At 37.1% G+C, this 19510-nt stretch overlaps 3 protein-coding genes across 3 annotated transcripts in view; 1 reads left to right on the top strand and 2 right to left on the bottom strand.

Moving 5' to 3' along the window:
* Positions 1-2720: 2720 nt before the first annotated feature.
* On the bottom strand, positions 2721-6746 carry LOC111789217 (prohibitin-1, mitochondrial). The gene is made up of 6 exons (XM_023669915.1): positions 6636-6746; positions 5162-5349; positions 4911-5027; positions 3669-3839; positions 3284-3496; positions 2721-3172 (listed from the first exon to the last, which is right to left on the bottom strand). The coding sequence occupies exons 2-6, from the start codon at positions 5336-5338 to the stop codon at positions 2978-2980; spliced, it is 873 nt and encodes a 290-aa protein (XP_023525683.1). The 5' UTR covers positions 5339-5349; positions 6636-6746; the 3' UTR covers positions 2721-2977.
* A 1604-nt stretch (positions 6747-8350) lies between these two features.
* LOC111789276 (CCR4-NOT transcription complex subunit 9-like) lies at positions 8351-15610 on the bottom strand. Its single transcript, XM_023669992.1, has 10 exons — positions 15244-15610; positions 14769-14840; positions 14576-14665; positions 14409-14451; positions 12741-12847; positions 10964-11059; positions 10519-10709; positions 10375-10444; positions 9013-9132; positions 8351-8792 (listed from the first exon to the last, which is right to left on the bottom strand). Exons 1-9 carry the CDS (start codon positions 15433-15435, stop codon positions 9022-9024), a joined length of 972 nt encoding a protein of 323 aa, XP_023525760.1. The 5' UTR covers positions 15436-15610; the 3' UTR covers positions 8351-8792; positions 9013-9021.
* A 1503-nt stretch (positions 15611-17113) lies between these two features.
* LOC111788824 (UPF0505 protein C16orf62 homolog) overlaps positions 17114-19510 on the top strand; it is an 18197-nt gene continuing 15800 nt past the window's right edge. The window contains exons 1-4 of the mRNA XM_023669355.1: positions 17114-17424; positions 18074-18295; positions 18874-18904; positions 19047-19231. Of these exons, the coding sequence (XP_023525123.1) occupies positions 17323-17424; positions 18074-18295; positions 18874-18904; positions 19047-19231 (540 nt within the window). The 5' untranslated portion in view covers positions 17114-17322. The remainder of the gene's footprint in view (positions 17425-18073; positions 18296-18873; positions 18905-19046; positions 19232-19510) is intronic.

Below are 19510 nucleotides of genomic sequence, written 5' to 3'. Positions count from 1 at the left end.
TTTTTTTTAATAATTAATATTAGTTCGATATTTAGTTTATTATCAATTTAATTTGTTAGTTTGGTCGAGAAGTTAACTTATATGTTATTTATTTATTTTTATTATTTTTCTTTAAAAAAAAAAAACATGTCCCAATTTGGGTTGGATTATGAGCATTATTCGAGTTATTTACAGTCATCCATCTAACCAACTCAAACTTTCGAGTTAAAAATAAAAAATAATAAAAATATGAAAATATTATTTAAAGCAAGTTTTATTTATTTATTTATTATTATTATTTAAGAAATTGACAGTTGAGAAATTTTGTACGTTCCATATTTGCCTGTATTTATTTCTTTCTCGGGAAGGCATATTCATTTGAATCTTCATATTTCCAAGGGATTGATAACTTGGGGAGAAATTAATTCAACTTTACTTAAATTACAATTTTACCCCTATAACTTTTAGATCGGTGTCGATCAGTCCGTCAATGTAAAATAAAAGTCTAACGAGTCTTAATTTTTAAATTTGCACGGATATCTAATATGTTATAAGTTTATATGACACTTTTAAAATTTGCAAGTTTACTGCACATAAAATTAAAAGTTTAGGGTCTCATTAGACACAAAATTGAAATTAAGGGATCGATTAAATATATACATTAACGTCGACCTATTTGAGAGCGGTTTTCACGTCATCAGGTCTACATAAATATACGTCTATTTTTTCTAATATAAATAATTTTGTTTATATTAAATTGAATAATAAAAAATAAAAAGTTTGTTAAAGGAATAATGAGAGAACTTTGGGTATATTCCTCAACAAAAAAGTGTGATTTGTTGGAATGTTTTAGTTCTTTCTTCAAAATGATTAGGCGTTTCAAAATTATTTTCGTCCTTTCTTTCAAATGGCTCACGGTTGCCCTAACTTATTTATTCTCCACGTTATTTTGAATGAAATTAGGCGCGTAGAATGATCTTGTATGTCTGCATTGTATGAAGCGAAACCGAGTTTAATCTTTAATATTTATCATTTGATTCATAAACTTCTCTAGAACTAGACAACTTATTCTCGAGTATGTTTGTTGATCTTTTTGGATCAATTTTTTGCTTGCATCCTCTGTATTACCGTGGCTGCTAGCACAGAGTTAATCGATGCTTATTCCCTAAATACTGTTATTGCTTCTTCTCCGGGAAAAGAAGTTCATGACCCGCAGGCCTTCTACCTCCACGCGGCATTGCTCCGTTAGGCTTTCGCCTATTGCGGAAAATTCCCCACTACTGCCTCCTGTAGGAGTCTGGGCCGTGTCTTAGTCCCAGTGTGGCTGATCATCCTCTCAGACCAGCTATTCATCATCGCCTTGGTAAGCTATTGCCTCACCAACTAACTAATCGGACGCGAGCCCCTCCTCGAGCGAATTCCTCCTTTTGCTCCTCAGCGTACGGGGTAGTAGCAGCCCTTTCCAGCTGTTGTTCCCCTCCCAAGGACATGTTCTTACGCGTTACTCACCCATCCGCCACTAGAAACACTACTTCCCGTCCGACTTGCATGTGTTAAGCATGCCGCCAATCGAGTTGGGTAGGCTCTTGGCCGGTAGATTTTATTGAAGAATCGATCAAAGTCTTGAAGTTTCGTGCATTTCAAATGCATTCGAGTTGCCTTCAAATAAGTTTCGATCTTTGAAGCTTTTTTTTTTTTTTTTTTTTTTTCTTTAAAGTCAATTTAAAGTTTTATGATTTGAGAGTCTTTGTTTTGTGAACATTTCTCTTGAATATCTTAATCTTTTAAGGCGAATTATTGGGGTTCTATTTATAGAGCTTTTCTTGGACGTATGGGCTTCGCTTTAGTAACTTTTGGGCTTAACTACTGGGCTTGGGCTTGGTTAAATTTAGGCTTAGCTATTGGGCCTTGGGCCTTTTTATTAGGGTCCATGCAACCCGTTTTGATCAAACTAAAATTAGTTATTGGGTAACAATAACTAATTTGCGTTTTGAAAATGAAAAAAAAAAATATATATATATATATATATACCGTTTTAACTTTTTTTAAAATAGACATTTTTTCTAATTTTAAATAGAATTCCTAAATGACAAAAATACCCTTTAAGACAACTTGAATACAAGATATTAAGGTTGCCCATGGACTAAATACTAACATTTTTTAAATTATATGTCCAAATTCGTAATTTAATTTAAAAAATGTATTACTAAATGGATAATATTTCTTGTAACGACTCAGATTCATCGCTAGCAGATATTATCCTCTTTGTAACGACCCAGATCCACCGCTGACAGATATTGTCCTCTTTGTAACGACCTAGATCCACCGCTGACAAATATTGTCCTCTTTGTAACGACCTAGATCCACCGCTGGCAGATATTGTCCTCTTTGTAACGACCCAAATCCACCGCTAGCAGATATTGTCCTCTTTGTAACGACCCAAATCCACCTCTAGCAAATATTGTCCTCTTTGTAACGACCCAAATCCACCTCTAGCAGATATTGTCTTCTTTGGACTTTCCCTTTCGGGTTTCTCCTCAAGGCTTTAAAACGTGTCTGCTAGGGGAAGGTTTCCACACCCATATAAAGGGTGTTTTGTTCTCCTCCCGAACCAACGTTGGACATCACATTTCTCCATTAAATAACCCTAAGTTTATAAGATTTTCAGTTAATAGTAAACTATGTGGGAAAATAAGCAATTACATACGATGCATGACAGTTGAAATCAAGTCACCACTATGTACCCACACAAGAAAACAGTTGAAATGGCATTAACAAAATGTGCTCTAATTATTATTATAACAGCAAAAACTACTGAAGAGGATCTAAATTGGCAGCCATTTAAAGCAGGCTGCTGCTCATGCTGTTCAAAAAGAGATGATGATAGTACTACGTACACCATTCCATTGATGTAAGTAAATGCTTCAACATTCACAATTAATCAAAGAAACGAGACAAGGAAGTAATATAGCTTGTAAGTTTGAAGGAATGAGGATGCTTACTTCTTTCCACTTGGCTCCAATTTCATATCTTGAAGGTTCAGCAACAGATCATCTGAATTGAGGTAAACCCTGTTGGATGAGTGCGCGATTGTGTGCGCAATTTCTCTTGCTGCTTCGATCTTCCTCAGAGTCATGAACGCCGGGTTATTGGCAACAGCTTGCCCTATCAGCTGCCCACTCTTGGCTTCTCCCTGGTACCCACAACATCAGAGAGAGCAAAGAATTTATGAACTGATTAATATATATTGCAAACCAACAAAGAAAGGTTGGTAATTAATTCTTTTATTATCTGTTAACCTCACCTGGGCTCTAATGACGGCACTTTTCTTGTCCTGTTCAGCCTTTTCGACGACGAATTTAGCTCTTTCGGCTTCTTGGGCAGCTACTTGTTTGGCTTCAATGGCAGCTGTAAACTCCTTTCCGAAAGTTAAACTTGTTATGGACACATCATCAAGAGCAATGTTGAAATTGGCTGCTCTCTCAGTTAGAGTCTTTCGGATTTCTCTACTTACAGCCTGAAAATGAACAAGCAATCAGCATGAAACTAATATAAGGAGGTAAATACATAACGTATAAGTAGAAGGAACAATATTCAGTTCGGCTATTAAAAAAAAAAAAGAATCAATGAGATGAACAAGGCAGATACACAATGGAAACCTAAATGGCAGAGAATAAGTCTCACTTTACCTCTCTTTGCGTGATAAGTTGGCTGGCATTATACTGGGCGACTACAGATTTCAGAGTTTCTTGAATGATTGAAGGCAGAACTCTTTCGTTATAATTTTCACCAAGTGTTCTATACATTGTAGGTAATTCATTCGGCAATGGACGGGTAAGAACTCGGAGACCAATCCTAACCTGCACACCAGTCCGAAGATATATAATTACTCAGCATAACAATGATGGATAATTGAAATACCTACAGAATTCCCAAATTGGCAAAAAAAAAAACTAAGAACAGCAAGTAATGCTCATTGTAGACAGGGCACAAAATGAACCTACAGAACAAATCAATAACCAAGAAAGTCATCTCAGTGAGAAAATGAACTCATCAAATCCATTGTTTGGAGATTTCAAGGTTAAACAAATTTATCACACAAGATTTCAAGGTTTTCCAGGATTTAAATAATATAATTTTTTTTTTTTTAATAGAAATCAGAAGACGATGATATTTATAAATCGAGGTGATACAGAAAAAGGGGAGATGAGATATCCCCACCATACCAAAGGGCTACAAAATGCTCCCAATTGGTGTAAATCGATCAGAATCTGGAGAGGGAAAAGAAAACTCGTGCAGCTGCAACCCACATAATTATTAGTATTGGTCATTCAAGTGTTATTCCACTAATTTAAAAAGCTTTAAAGGTCTTAAAGCAGTAGAAACAGTAAGAGTACTAAAAGAAGATCAATAAACATCATCATTCATTTTACGTCCTCACTTGAAATATATAGAACTAATTTTAGAATTCAACTGAGTAGAATACAAAGCCCACACTCTATAACTTTACCTTACAGAACAAATAGAAAAGAAAATATACTAAAAAGAAATAGAATGACCAGGGATGAAAATAATAAGAGAGACGATGAAAGACAAATCCAATAGAGGGATAAACTAACTTGTTTATAGTGACTTGAATCCTAGACAAGATTAAATGGATGCTTTAAACAAAGGATATGACATGTAAACCCAGTTGATAGCTAAATATGATAGGTTATAAATTCCAAATGGGGTAACACAGAACACATGGAGACACCAAAACATCGGCCAGTTTTACACATGTAAAATCTAAACATGTTCCAAGTTTTGAGCAAATCGCTTGAATGTTGAGTATTGAAAGTAGTCTAAAGCAGGTCCGAGCTTGCATTCATCAACAATAAAAATAAAATATTAAAAAAACGTGGCATCTTCAAATAAAAGAAATATCACACCATCTGCAGGTCTCGGCTTCCAGAAGTACTCTCCACTAAATGGGGTCGAGCACGGACATCGTATATGATTGGCCTCTCAAACCAAGGAATCATCAGATGCGTTCCTTCGGGATAAACCTAAAAGTTATGACAAGAAGAAAATTGTTCAAACTATATTGCTTGAGGCAACCAGGAACCATAGATGCTTACATGCTAAAGTCAGCCAAGAACCGGGTATTATAAAAATGTTTCAAGAATGGACCAGATTTAACCTTATCTTTCACTCCAACTACACGATTAAACACAATAGCCCGATGCCCTCCCTCAACATTGTAGAGACTGTTGGCAGCTGCATATAACCCAAGCCCACCAATAATTCCAATCTTCACCAAAGCAGAAGCTGCACCACCACCAGGTACATTGGGAACCCTAACATTGTTCAAATTCATATTCCAAGATGCTGAAAATTCAAAAAAAAATAAAAGGTTAGTATGGATTAACAGTAGAAATTAAACAGATGAGTTTTTTTACTCAGAAAAACATGCAGACAGTTCGAAATATGAGTATATAATATAAGACAAGAATCCATGAATTGTAGAACAGAAGATAACAGTAGGTCGATGAGAAAACACAAATAAAATTAATGGAAGGGAGAAAACTGGGTAAAGTCAGAAGATATACAAAATAAAATCTAACATCAACAAAAATTTTCTCACAGCTGATTAAAAATAAATAAATCTTTTATAGTATACAAGTAAACTACATATTTTAAACTAATATAAATGATGAAATAGTTACTAATCAACTATCACGAGAATCCTAATTTTAAACAACGTATCAAAAAGTTCCCATCAATGCTTTTCTAGGCACTGAACATGTTGTAATAGTTCATCTATAGAAAATAAAGGGAACCAGCATTCAAAGTTGAATAGAAAGAGAGAGAGACAGGCAGGGCAAAGCTCAAATAAACAAGCAATCTAATGGCCCCCACACTTGCATATACATTGAAAAGCATTGTAGAAAAAAGAAAAAAAAAACATAATAATCCATTTCGTATATTAAAATTTAGCCAAATACATTCTCTACAAAAAAGAATTGTAATCTTCGGTTCCAACGTTCTAGTTTAAATTTGGCCAAATCATCCTCGTCAAGTGAAGAATGATTCCACCTACTTGAAAGATCCCTGGTGATTGAATTTAATATTAGTTCCATGTAGGTGCACAAATTTGACGAGTNTTTTTTTTTTTTTTTTTTTTTTTTTTTTTTTTTTTGCAAAACTTAGGATGAAAGCAGAAAGTGGCACATGTGGAGGGAGCTAATGACGCAAGATGCTGAGAAGGGCTCTAGTCGCAGCGGCCTCCATGCCACTAAAGATGATCGCATTCCGGAAGCTAAAATGCTCCAGGTAGGAAAAAATTTGAATTACTCAACAAATTCATTGCTGGGTAGAATATACTCATCGGATAACACCAATCAAAATCACAAAAACAAAGAACACCAAAAGATTTCAATTCCCATATACCGTACCAGCTTCCGTCCACGAGATTCAGAAGTACGCAAGTATCCAAGCACAAGATCATAAAAATCAAGTTACAAATAATAGCCAGATACGATTTTCAATCAAGTAAGACAGGAAATTGCAAGAGATTGGAAATGAATTTGTCGTTCGACAAGTTTAATAGTGCAACAAATAGAAAATGCCATTGAATAATCGGAGAAAACTGAACCGAAAAGTTGAGAGTTTACCTGATGAATCTTGAACGCAACCCGGGGGTTTAGGGTTTAGCTGGTTGAATAGTGGAAGAAGCTCTGATTTCAGGGCGTAGGGTTTTATATGTCTGTCGGCTCCTCAACTCTGGGCTTTCTCCATCGGTGGCCCATTTTAGTACACCACCCGTGTTCGAAAATAACGTGATTTTTTTTATTAAAAAAAATAAAAATTTGACTATTTTACCTTTATTTATTTTTTAATAATTTGATTCAAATTATTTATTACCCATTTGATATTAATCGTAAATAATTTTTTACAATTAAATATAAATTCAAATTTTCAACTCAATTTTCCATTTATTTGAAATTTATTTAATCTTTTTTAATCAATAATTCAGATGGCTTAGAAATTAATAAAGAATATCGAGGAAGAGTGTTCGACCGGGAATGGGTCTCACTTGATTTTTGTTCAAGATTTAACGGCCGAAGTCTGTCTCAAAACAACCGTACACTACCTATACTACCTATAGTACGAGCTGATTTGCAACTACTCATCCCTTGGAAAGAAAAGGTAATATCGAAAAAAGGAAAGAGCGAGATAGTTGTTTTTATTGTTTCTGCGAACGGAAGATCATTTGCTTGACGAATGAAATTGGTCGACCTTGTTTTGGCTTCCGCTAAACATTATTTTCGTTGGTTAAGTTTTATATGACTAAACATTGTAAGAACGAGTTTTTTTCTTGTATCTACTCCCTCTGTAACGACCCAGATCCACCACTAGCAAATATTGTCTCTTTGAACTTTCCATTTTAGGCTTCCTCTCAAGGCTTTAAAATGGTGTCAGAACCAGACACCGGACGATGTGCCAGCCTTCTCGCTATTCCCTGAAGGGGGTAGACACAAGGCGGTGTGCTAGTAAGGACGTTGGCCCCAAAGGAGGTGGATTTAGAGGAGATCTCACATCGATTGGAGAAAGGAACACGTTGGGCCCCAAAGGGGTGGATTGTGATGTCCCACATTGGTTGGAGAGGAGAACAAAACGCCATTTACAAGGGTGTGGAAACCTTCCCTTAGCAGACGCATTTTAAAGCCTTAAGGGGAAGGCCAAAAGGGAAAACCCAAGGAGGACAATATCTGCTAGCGGTAGATCTGGATCGTTACACCTCCATCGTAGATGGTACAACCATGCCTAATACAAAATGATTGAGAACTACGATGAGGTTCAAATATCCAAACACATCGATGATTGAAGAAATTTTTCGGTATCTACGTTATAATTTTCATCGAATAAAAAAGGCATAAATCAAAATATAGACTAACATAAAATTTTAATTTTAATGAATTTGAATGAAATTGTTACCGGTATACAAAAGTTTTTCATAGTGTGAAAACATTTGCTTTGTCTTCTTCAATGACCTATCATAGATGAAAATTTCTACAGCATTACATTCATTGTGACCTCGACATGTGGAATCATTTAACATCATAATACTAAGATTGTTTAAGAGACATAATACAAGTTCAATAAATAAATAACGAATATCCAAAAGAGTTCAAGACCCATCGGTGCCAGAAAGTACCCAATAGTAAGTAACTTAATACTCTCCCCTTGATCAGAGAACGAGTCAAAACCAAAAGAACCATGAAAAAAAATGTTCTATCTTTAATCAACAATCAAGATAACGAGTCAAAACCAAACGAACCATAAAAAAAAAAAGCCAAATACTTGCCTAAGAAGGACCGGGCCAAGATTTACAATGATTTACGCCTTAAAATAGAGTGTATAATTAACTACAAATTGAGTCACTCTTTCCATTCTCAACGACTATCGAAAAATCCACAATACTCGACTTTCCAATCAAGTGCATGACAAATCATATAAAAATACAACACAATATTTTCTTTCCATACTGTGGTTTGGCTAAATTAAATATGAATCACAACACACCTATCTATGTTTACCTATTTTTACCATAGTAACAGTTGAGAGAATTGGAAGGGAAACTTTTTGTCTTACCTCCTCATCATTTCTCCCATTTCCAGGAAAGACAGATCCCAATGTTAGGATTGACTTACAGATTTTAAGGATGAATTGTATGAGATTCATTTCAACAATGTGAAGTCCACTCGAGTCTGTTCTATTAGTCACGCCCTCTAGTCGAGAGTTTCGGAGAAAGGTTTCTCCGTTAGGACCTATCATAAAAGAAAATAACTAAAATATTCAAACACAAACAACAGTAGCAGCTAAAATGCAGCTAAATAGTAGCAGCTAAAGTGCATTTACTCGTTTTATATTTCAGATAGAACATCCCTGATTACAAAAATAATAAATGCTTACAGATAAATAAATAAGTTTTCGCAATGCTGAAAACTGTGAAACTACATGACAATTCTGTAAAAATTAGAAACATACATTTGAGTTCTAGTTCACCATCATGTGGTCAAATCCAGCCCCTGCCTGAAGTGCTGGAACTCTACTCATTCCTACATTGTGTAGCAACTGTTGCAGCCACCTCCTAGTGGTTGCATCATCCTGTAAATATTAAAAGTTGAAAATGATTCAAACAGAACGCAAATTCATGGGGCCTATAAAGTGAAACACTTTTAGAATTGGAAGAAACATTGGTTTTGAGAATAGTTGATATGAACAAAGCATCTCAATCATGCAATACCACGTTAAGAAGAATCAAGCTTTATTTATGCAACAAAGGCTTCAAGATACTTCAAGTGGGACTTCATTTATTTTTAGATGGTTACATGTGATGGATGATAATTTAGAGTTATGGTGTTTCTTTAATGTATTTTAAGGTTTATTTACATAGCGGCTAATTATGATCATAAAGTATACATAGTGGCTAATTATGGTCATAAAGTATGAAAGCTACAACTCTTGGAAGGCAGGTTTTCATTTTGAGGCTATATAATGTCATGTATGTTATATTTGGAAAGATCGACTTGTAGTAAACAGAGCATTTGTGTTTTCCTTTAGTCAAGGACTAAGTTTTTTTTTTGCATTCTGCGTAGTTTAGATTGCATATTTAGAATCATTCAAGTTTGACATGATCGATTTTGCTTGTGGAGTGATTCGAATCTCAATCAAGTGTTCTTTCCTTGAGATATTTGATCAACAAGATAATCTCAATTTTACTTTCCCTTGGAGTGATTCTTTATCATTAGGGCTAAGTGTTCTTACTTTTCCTTTGCAATCTTATGTAGTTTAGATTGCATGTTTAGAATCATTCAAGCTAGACATGATCGATCTTGCTTGTAAAATTATTCAAATCTCAAACAAGTGTTCTTACTTTGAGATATTCGATCAACCAGGTAATCCAAATGGGTATAAGCAGTATTTTAACCGATTAAAAGCACCTTTTATTCCTCTACAAGTCATATTAAACCACATCCTAATTCAGTGCTTTCTCTAAATCACCGCAAAGTGCTTTTCAATATTCAAAAGAGTACATAAATAAATCATTATAACCATTTAACTAAACAAAAAAATTAGTTTAATTAGTTAAACGTTTTTTCTTTTGTTCTTTTAGCCATTCTAAAAGTCATAACAAAAATCCCCACTTGGATAAATGGCATAATCATTCTACTCGAAATCTTAGCCTAACATTGAACATGAACTAAAAGAGTACATAACAAGGAAACTTCACTTGATTAAATGACATTTTTTTATATAACTATTATTCAGCATAGCTACTCGAAAATATTCTCTCTCATCAGAAGCCCTGGAAATGCAAATTGAAGTCCATGTAGAAAAGGCACTTACCCGGAGGCAGCCATTGAAAGTAGCATCTCTCAACATGTCTGGAAGACAGCTCCTTAAGGCATCGCAAGCTCTGAACAATGGCACAAGTTAAAGAAACAGGGAAGACGAATACCTCAAATGAAATGCGAATATACTTTTACCCACTTTGGGTTATCGGACAACCGAAGATAACATCGGATTATGTGTTTCAACAGACGAGAGGAAGGCTGTTCAGAAAGAGCTGCTACCATATTCCCCAGAACTCGACCAACAGCAAAAAATCGCTCAGCTGTAGTACAAATATAATCCAACCCCACATCATCCAGCAAAATTTTCTGCACAATAAATGTTGCAACCTGCAGCTCAAAATCATTAGTCATTGTAGCTTTGGTGAAGTCAAATATTTAGCGTAATGAGCACATAGAATAATATTTCTAATACTTGGTTCAAAATATGGATTTCAACTCCCACAAAATGCCATTTACATTCTATAATAGATAATTTGCTAGTGATATAAGGTATAAAATGAGATAAAATTGCAGCCTGTTCACATTGGTAGAACATAGAAAGAAAGAAACAGAGAAATAGAAGTAGCATCAGGAAACTCAACTGTTTTTGACAACTCGCTTCCCATTTCCATGGTACGCAGGCATAGAGGAATTATTTCAGTTGACAGAAGAAAACTGATTACTTCAGTATCATCTACCTGGTAAGTCAAGGAGGAAAACAGAATTTATCACAATTTCAAAAGACCAACCCGATTTGACGAAACATGGCTTTCACCCCAAGTAAAACAAAATGAAAATGATATCACCTCTTAAAAGTGTGTGCATGTGCACCTTGAGATATTGTAGAGAAAGGTAAGAGGTATACCGTTATATTTCGGTATACAGGCTTTAACGAAACACTCTTATACATAGACTACAATATCGAATTCTCATTCAAATAATGAAACACTGACCAATATCATGTCTGCAGACCAAAAATGTAACGGCCCAGATCCACCGCTAGCAGATATTGTCCTCTTTGGGATTTCCCTTTCGGGCTTCCCCTCAAGGCTTTAAAACGCGTCTGCTAGGGGAAGGTTTCCACACCCTTATAAATAGTAGTTTGTTCTTCTCCCCAACCAATGTGGGACATCACAATCCACCCCCCTTCAAGGCCCAGCGTCCTCGCTGGCACTCTTTCTTTCTTCCAATCGATGTGGACCGCCCCCAAATCCACCCCCCTTTGGGGTCCAGCGTCCTTACTGGCACACCGCCTCGTGTCTACCCCCCTTCGAGGAAGAGCGAGAAGGCTGGCACATCATCCGATAACCTGGCTCTAATACCATTTTTAACGGCCCAGATCCACCGCTAGCAGATATTGTCCTCTTTGGGCTTTCCCTTTCGAGCTTCCCCTCAAGGCTTTAAAACGCGTATGCTAGGGGAAGGTTTCGACACCCATATAAATGGTGGTTTGTTCTCCTCCCCAACCAATGTGGGACATCATAAAAAAAAAGTTATGTCTAAAGTTACCAGACATATCTTTTTCCCCCTGAATATACTGAAACAATTCTAACTTATCTAAGTTGATCACGCTAAAGCTTTATATGAATCATTTCTTAGATAGATTCTAAATGACAATATCTTTACCAATTTACCTTGGGGCACATATTAGGTTTTCTTTTTTTTTATTTTTTTCTTTCTATTTTTTCTGGCTAAGGAAGCCTAGAAAAAGGTCATGCAAAACATAGGCCATCACCACATACCAGAGCCCCCAAGAATAACTACAAGAAAGAGTTTCAGTCTTTAATGATCTAACCAAAGATAAATTATCACCCAAAAAGAGTTAGAAGCATAAGCCAATCAGAAAATACGTACAAGAAAGTACAAAAAGTGAACATATTAAAGCTAGTCACATAAACCAGCTTTTTCTAAAGTAAAGGATCAAGTAAGTTATATAAATATTGTGGTAGTCCAGTGAAAATGATGTTAAAATCCCATCATTTTATAACTTAATCTGATGGCTTCTTCAGTTATAAAGCAATGTTTAACTTGACATTAAAAGAAACAACAAAAACAAAAAGACACTGACCACACTTGATGTTTAGAAGAAAGATTTAGATCTTGTGACGTATTAAAAACAAAAGGTGCGGAAATTTATTATATACAAGAAAGATTTGGATCTTATGTGGTAATAAAGACAAAAAGTCCGGTAGTTATGCAATTAAAGTTTCATTTCATTCTCTCCACATCCTACTTGCATACTTTTGCATTTATATACAAGGTGAATCAAAACTTTGTAAGTGCNCCCATAAAAAAAAAAAAAAAAAAAAAAAAAAAAAGAGAGTAAGCTCATGCTTTAAAGTGAGATAGAGAGAAAGCTCATGCATTGAAGTGAAATACCTTCACCAACGCACCGATGACACCCAAGCTAGTAAGGCGCAAGTACTCAAAAGGCCTTGACTTGCTTGTTGTGTTAAGGAAAGGATACAAATACAACGGTATGTGAGCTGCAGAGGATAAAATTCAGTATATTATTCAATTTTTGAAACAAGCAAGTTATAAGAATAGTGGGAAATATTATGAGAATTCAATCATCTTAAGTGAGTGAAAAAAAATCCTAGGACTGCTAACTGCTCCGAGTCGCGATCGTACGTGGTGATTTTGACACACTCACAACAAGTCTTAAGGAGAACTCAAGCCCCATTCATATTTTTCGCCCAACTTTGTAGCTTTGTTGGACCTTAGGTGAGGTTTGTCTTCGCTAACCTAACACAATGTGCGCGGAGTCCAAGCTTGTTCGATCATACACGCCGCTCGTGCATGCATGTTCAATCGTCTGTGACTCTAGCTAACTTGCCTCCACACTAGGCCAAGGCTTGACCTCTCTACTCTAGGTCAAGGTCTCTCGTAAGCACATCATCATCTAGGTTCCCATCGAATGATCCATGCATTGTTATGTTGTCCCATGTCCCGGGATAGCTCGGATATATCAATTGGAACTGACCCACACCTCGTTCATCTCATCGGGGCATCCCGAACATTCATCCATTTGAGTTCTATTGGGGCATTGGACCCTCCTGTGTCAATGTTGAATCGTTTACGGAATCCATTCCGGATAGCAAGTGCATAATCCAACCTTCAACACATGGGCTAGGGTGCAATGTCGGCACACCCGTGCCGTCTGACACTGTCCTTGAGAGACCCTTCTCAAATGAAGAAATCTGAGACACTCGCCCCGCAACGCACGCCCATGTTGTGACACACGTATGTGCTGCAAGGTAGCTCGCTTAGGCCACAGGGCCTAGAGGTGGTGGAGAGCTAACACCATGCCTCCCCCATAGTACATTTTGAGGCATTTCCAATCTTTCTCTAATAAACGTCATTTTGGCGAGCGGTCACACGACCTCATGCAGCGCCCGTCGAGTTGACACCAAATTTGGTGAGCTTTCATCTTTCATATAGATGGACTTAACTCCATAGCCACATGCCGAAACTCATATCGAAACTCCGACTTCTAAGGTTATGGCCTGGCGCCCTACCCGACCCTTTTCGAGCTTGTCTTCAACACTCAAGCCGCCTCGTTCTCTCGAACCTTATGTATGTCTCAGCTTGGCTTGAATGCACACTCTTGGTGTGTTAGATGATGCACCATCCTCCTCCTCGCCCACATCATGGCACTTCTCAATCTTGGCCCTCACGTGGCCAGATAGGCACCATTTGAGGGTCGTCCCCTGTCTGTATTGCATGTGGTGGTCACAACCTACTTCTCTCAATGAGGTTGTGACACTCAACACCCAAATCATATATGTATTCAAATACGTTTTGCCAGACATCCAATAGAGAAGTAAAATTGTGGCTTATGCAGAAGTCATATTTTTATGATGTCCCTTCTCCATTATGGTGCTGGTCCCTTTAAAGTGTTTGGGAGCTATAGNCCCCCCCCAAGAGTAACCAGTGTAAATTTTTTCAAGGACATGTTGACCGTGTGTTGAAGATGTATCGAGGAGCATTGATGAATGAATTAAAGAGCAAAAAGAGTTCGAACATTAACAAGACCAACAACATTACCATTGAGAAACAACATCCTTGTATCTGAGTGAGAGGCTACACACTGCAAAAGACGCGCAGAAAGAGATAAAGACAGCATAAGTTGTAGTTTTATATAACATGTGCATGTGTCCACAAAACCATATACAATTTCATTCCATGATGTAACAAGTTCACCAAGGAGTGACCTGAAGAAGAGCAAGAGCATTGCAAACTCTATTCGACTGCGCAGGTGTTAGATTTGGGGGTGAAAGAACAGGATATATTGATACAATCTCCTGTTAGAGCCCAAACAACAACAAAAGATTAACAAAATACACGGTGACATAAAGAACATAACATTTAATCATGGCAATACTTTGACAACTAAAGCAGACATACTTGCAATAAGGCAGCAATGGTTCCAAAAGAGTTCCATAACAATGGGGCCAAATCTTGAAACAACTCCCTCTTCTAAAAATAAAAACAGAAACAAATTATTAACTGCATGTATATACAAGAAAAGAGGAAGAAGACTGCTCTATTAGCTTGGAATCAAAAGGTCAAATTCTTCCTTTCTTTCTCTTAATCGGTTGGGTTAAGTTTCATTTGCTTCTGTCTCAGTCTATTCCATACAAAACAATTCACAGAGAAGCACTAACATGTCCAAGGATGAGAACTAGGTTCGACCTCGCATCAATCCCCAAATTGGCTGTGATGAATCACGCAGCAACGATAACTTAATATCAAATAAACACTGCCGCTCACCCCAATTACTTTCAGCCACAGCAAGTTACGAGAAAGAAAGAACCAAATAAAGCACCAATACCACACCATACCCTCCTCCTCTAAGTCCTCAAAGATCAAGGAATTTTACCTTCGAAAGTTCAAGTAGAGCGTTCTCCCGGAGATCCGGATTGCTGAGGTCGAGCACCAACTGCTCCGAAGAAGCCATTTTACGCTCCTTGTTCGGTGGAGCTCCAGAGGCACTGGGCATGGACGGACCAGGACCAGGACCAGGACCTCCAAACGCAACACTCATGGAGAGCGATTGAGGGAGATTCGACATTCTCGACGCTCAAGAACCTTCGAGCTTCTACGATGCTCTCCGATTTCACGCCGGCGAGGAGAAGTATGGAAGTTCGTTTTAGTTTATCAGAGACAACCTTGGTTTGGGTGCAGCCGCTAGATGTCCGCCTGGGGGCTGGGGCGTTCCTGGTCCCTGTCTGCCCTCCCTCGTACTCCATCCGACCTTATATTTGGTCTCGGGTCGGTTTAAAATTATATTAATAACTTTAATTTTTTTTTTACGATAATCAAAATCATTAATCATTAACGATTAAGTAATTACGAGACTTTATCACATGAATTTCTTATGTTATAGCTTTTTTAGATTCACCCGAAAAATACGTCTGATACTACTCGTTTCCCACCACGACAATGCATTATACCTTCACAGTGCATGTTTAGTGAATTTGAGATTGCCACACGTAAAATATCTTTTTATTTCCTTTTAAGTCCTATTGTCGTTCTAATAACATCTGGAATAATAATTAATGTTTTCATCGTCTAATATATAATGTTCGTATATCAAAGAGATAAACGACCAAACTCCTTGTAATATACAGACATTATATATTATACGTAAACGAGCGTCACTGGCAAACTCCTCCATGTCCAGTTGTGAAATTACAAAACGCAGTCGTATGTTTAAAAAACCATTACGAAACAGACAGACTACCTCGAGTAATTTCAACAAATTTGTTACACTAACGTTGCACTGCAACATTTTGAGCGGGTCTTGTGTTTGTTTTTTATGACGTTGCATCACGAGTGTGCTCTTTATACTCGTTGTCAATACAAGTTCATAAAAGTAAATTATACGTTCATACACTCGACCTTTCACCTTTTTCGTGCCTCGAAAGTTGATAGAGTATCTTCTAGAATTACAATACCGTGATCTCACAAACCTCGTCCTTGTAGAAAAGCTTCTATACACGACTTACAATAACTCTAATCATCATCGTTTAGTTTGTCTATGTAAATACCCAGATCCACCAGATATTGTCATATTTGGGCTTTCCCTTTCGGGCTCTCCCTCAATACTTAAAACGCGTATGCTAGGGGAAGTTTCCATACCCTACCCTTATAAAGGGTGATTTGTTCTCCTCCCCAACCAATGTGGGACATCACAATCCAGCCCCTTTCGGGCCCAACGTTCTCGCTGACACTCTTTCCTTCCTCCAATCGATGTGGGACCGCCCCTTCTCCTCCCCAACCAATGTGGGACATCACAATCCAGCCCCTTTTGGGCCCAACGTTCTCGCTGACACTCTTTCCTTCCTCCAATCGATGTGGGACCGCCCCTAAATCCACCCCTTTGGGGCCCAGCGTCCTTACTGGCACACCGCCTCGTGTCTGACTCTGATACCATTTGTAACGGCTCAGATCCACCGCTAGCAGATATTGTCTTCTTTGGGCTTTCCCTTTTGAGCTTCCCCTCAAGGCTTTAAAACACGTCTGGTAGGAGAAGGTTTCCACACTCTTATAAATGATGATTTATTCTCCTCCAACCAATGTGGGACATCACAGTCTACTGTTAGATTGTTTCCGCGGTTGACCCTAATATGAATGATCTCGATCAAACACAACCGAGGGACCTTAATTACAAGCCACTAACGCATCATAACACCTAGATGAACGATACAACGTCAATTAACACAACCGAGGGACCTTAATTACAAGCCACTAACGCATCATAACACCTAGATGAACGATACAACGTCAATTTATAGAGTAGAAAGAAGTAAAAGAAATGTCAATTTAATTGGCGAATAGGTTTTCACAAATTTTTTGAACGAACACAGAGCAACAATTTCAATATTTTGAAGTGTCTGCTTTGGATCGAATGCACAATTTCTATCGTGTGTGGAAAAATTGGAATCTCAAGTCTTGAATGGAGTTCAGACCTCGGGATTACAGTGCTGAAGCAAAGCTGTTTTTGCTGCATCGTGATCGCGCAGAAACGGATCCTCTTTCTGTTCCATCGTCCCAGCAGGTACAGATTTTGTTTTTTTGTTTTTTTGTTTTTTTTTTGGTTCGGTTCTCCGTCATTGAATCCTACTCAACTCGCTGATACGGAAGTCAGTTTTACACTATCTTCGATTCATGCATGTGGAAATTTTGTGTGCACTGACATTAGAAGCCAAGTAACATGCTAATTGGTGCGTGAGCGTTGTGGGGAGGGAGATTTGGAGATGAAATTCCGTAGGATTTGGACAGAGAAATAGGCATAACTCAGAAGTCGGGGAAATTGATTACATTGTACAATAGCAGAGCTCGGTGAGAGCTCAAGTAGTGATGCGTGGGTTTGGTGAGGAAACTGAATATTAGGAAGTTTATTAATAGCCTGTTCTTGGACGAAGTGATTGTCTATCTATACATGTTTTACCGTGTGCACCACTGGGTTTGCAATTAAGCAAATTACATTTAGACAATTACTTGAGAGCAGATGGGGAGTTAGCAAAAGAAGTAGGTTCCTCAAGAATAGTCTTCACGCAAGAAATTTCAGTAACACGTACAAAACCATGGTGTTCAACGGAACAAGATATGTTTCCTTGGTGCAATGACAGTTAATTCTTTATATTTTAACATTTCAATTAACCCTTTAAAGTGCTGAAACAAATTCGGTTGATATCTTACTATAGGCCAACATTGCTGATGATCAAATTGTCAAATATGATGATCCACTTAGAGCGTCAGATGACGATGCAACTGTTTCAGGCGTCTATTTGGAAGATAAAGAAAATTCTTCTGCCACAGGAGTGCCTTCTGAATCTGTCTTTCCACCTGCAGAAAGGGATTGGTCCTCGTTCACGAGATTCATGATGCAGAGATTTTCTGTCTCTAAATTGGTCTCAGTTACTTCAGTAAGAACCTTTCACGTCTTCTTTTACTTATTTTAAACATTTCNTAACATTTCAATTAACCCTTTAAAGTGCTGAAACAAATTCGGTTGATATCTTACTATAGGCCAACATTGCTGATGATCAAATTGTCAAATATGATGATCCACTTAGAGCGTCAGATGACGATGCAACTGTTTCAGGCGTCTATTTGGAAGATAAAGAAAATTCTTCTGCCACAGGAGTGCCTTCTGAATCTGTCTTTCCACCTGCAGAAAGGGATTGGTCCTCGTTCACGAGATTCATGATGCAGAGATTTTCTGTCTCTAAATTGGTCTCAGTTACTTCAGTAAGAACCTTTCACGTCTTCTTTTACTTATTTTAAACATTTCAATATTCTTGCTATATGAACTTCGATTTGTTCTTAAATTTAGGGGAAATTATGCTCTTTACGTGTAAGAATGGATGTTTCTACATAGCTTATTCAAATTCGTGAGCCATTAAATGTTCAGATTTTGGCATGACGTGAATATAGATTTTCAATTTTAGTTTCAATCCATCTTATTGTTGGTAATAATTGATTTTTTCCCCCTTGATTATAGGTGTCCAATGCAATATTAAAAGTTGGGAAAAGTATGGCACCTACTTTTGTTATTTTACTTTTAGCACCTTTCACTTCATTGGTCAGTACGATACTATATCAGTGGCATAAAGTTGCTAGAGCAGGTCATGTTTTTTAAGGTTACACTTACACATTGATGGCTTGGGGTAGCAGCATACGAGAGATCTTCAACTGACAAGCATTTGGAGGAACTTGAAGATCCTCAGAACATTACAGAAAATGAAGTCAAGGTTGTTACACGCCAAGATTATATTAACCGCTTGCGTGAATTCAAGGATGACTTGGTTCGTGCTTGGAATGCAAGTGATCGCGTGACATCTTTGAAGATATCTGTGAAGGTTAGTATTACTTAAAGACATACTACTTTTGTGTTCATTTCATAATTTGTTGTGTGCATGACCGTGCATCTTTGAGTTCTTATGTTATTCTACTTTTCTGTTGCAAATTAAAAAATCCTCCTAAAACTTATGTTAGTTACAATACATTTCTTGTATTTTAATTTGGTCAACCATATCCTTAAACTTTTTTTTTTTTTTTTTTTTTTTTTTTTTTTTTTTTTTTTTTTTTTTTTTTTTTTTTTTTTTTTTTTTTTTTTTTTTTTTTTTTTTTTTTTTTTT

This window comes from Cucurbita pepo, chromosome LG02 (assembly GCF_002806865.2).
Source record: "Cucurbita pepo subsp. pepo cultivar mu-cu-16 chromosome LG02, ASM280686v2, whole genome shotgun sequence".
Lineage (NCBI taxonomy): Eukaryota > Viridiplantae > Streptophyta > Magnoliopsida > Cucurbitales > Cucurbitaceae > Cucurbita > Cucurbita pepo.
Note: the sequence above shows the minus strand (reverse complement) of the source record. Positions and strands in the feature narration are given on the sequence as shown.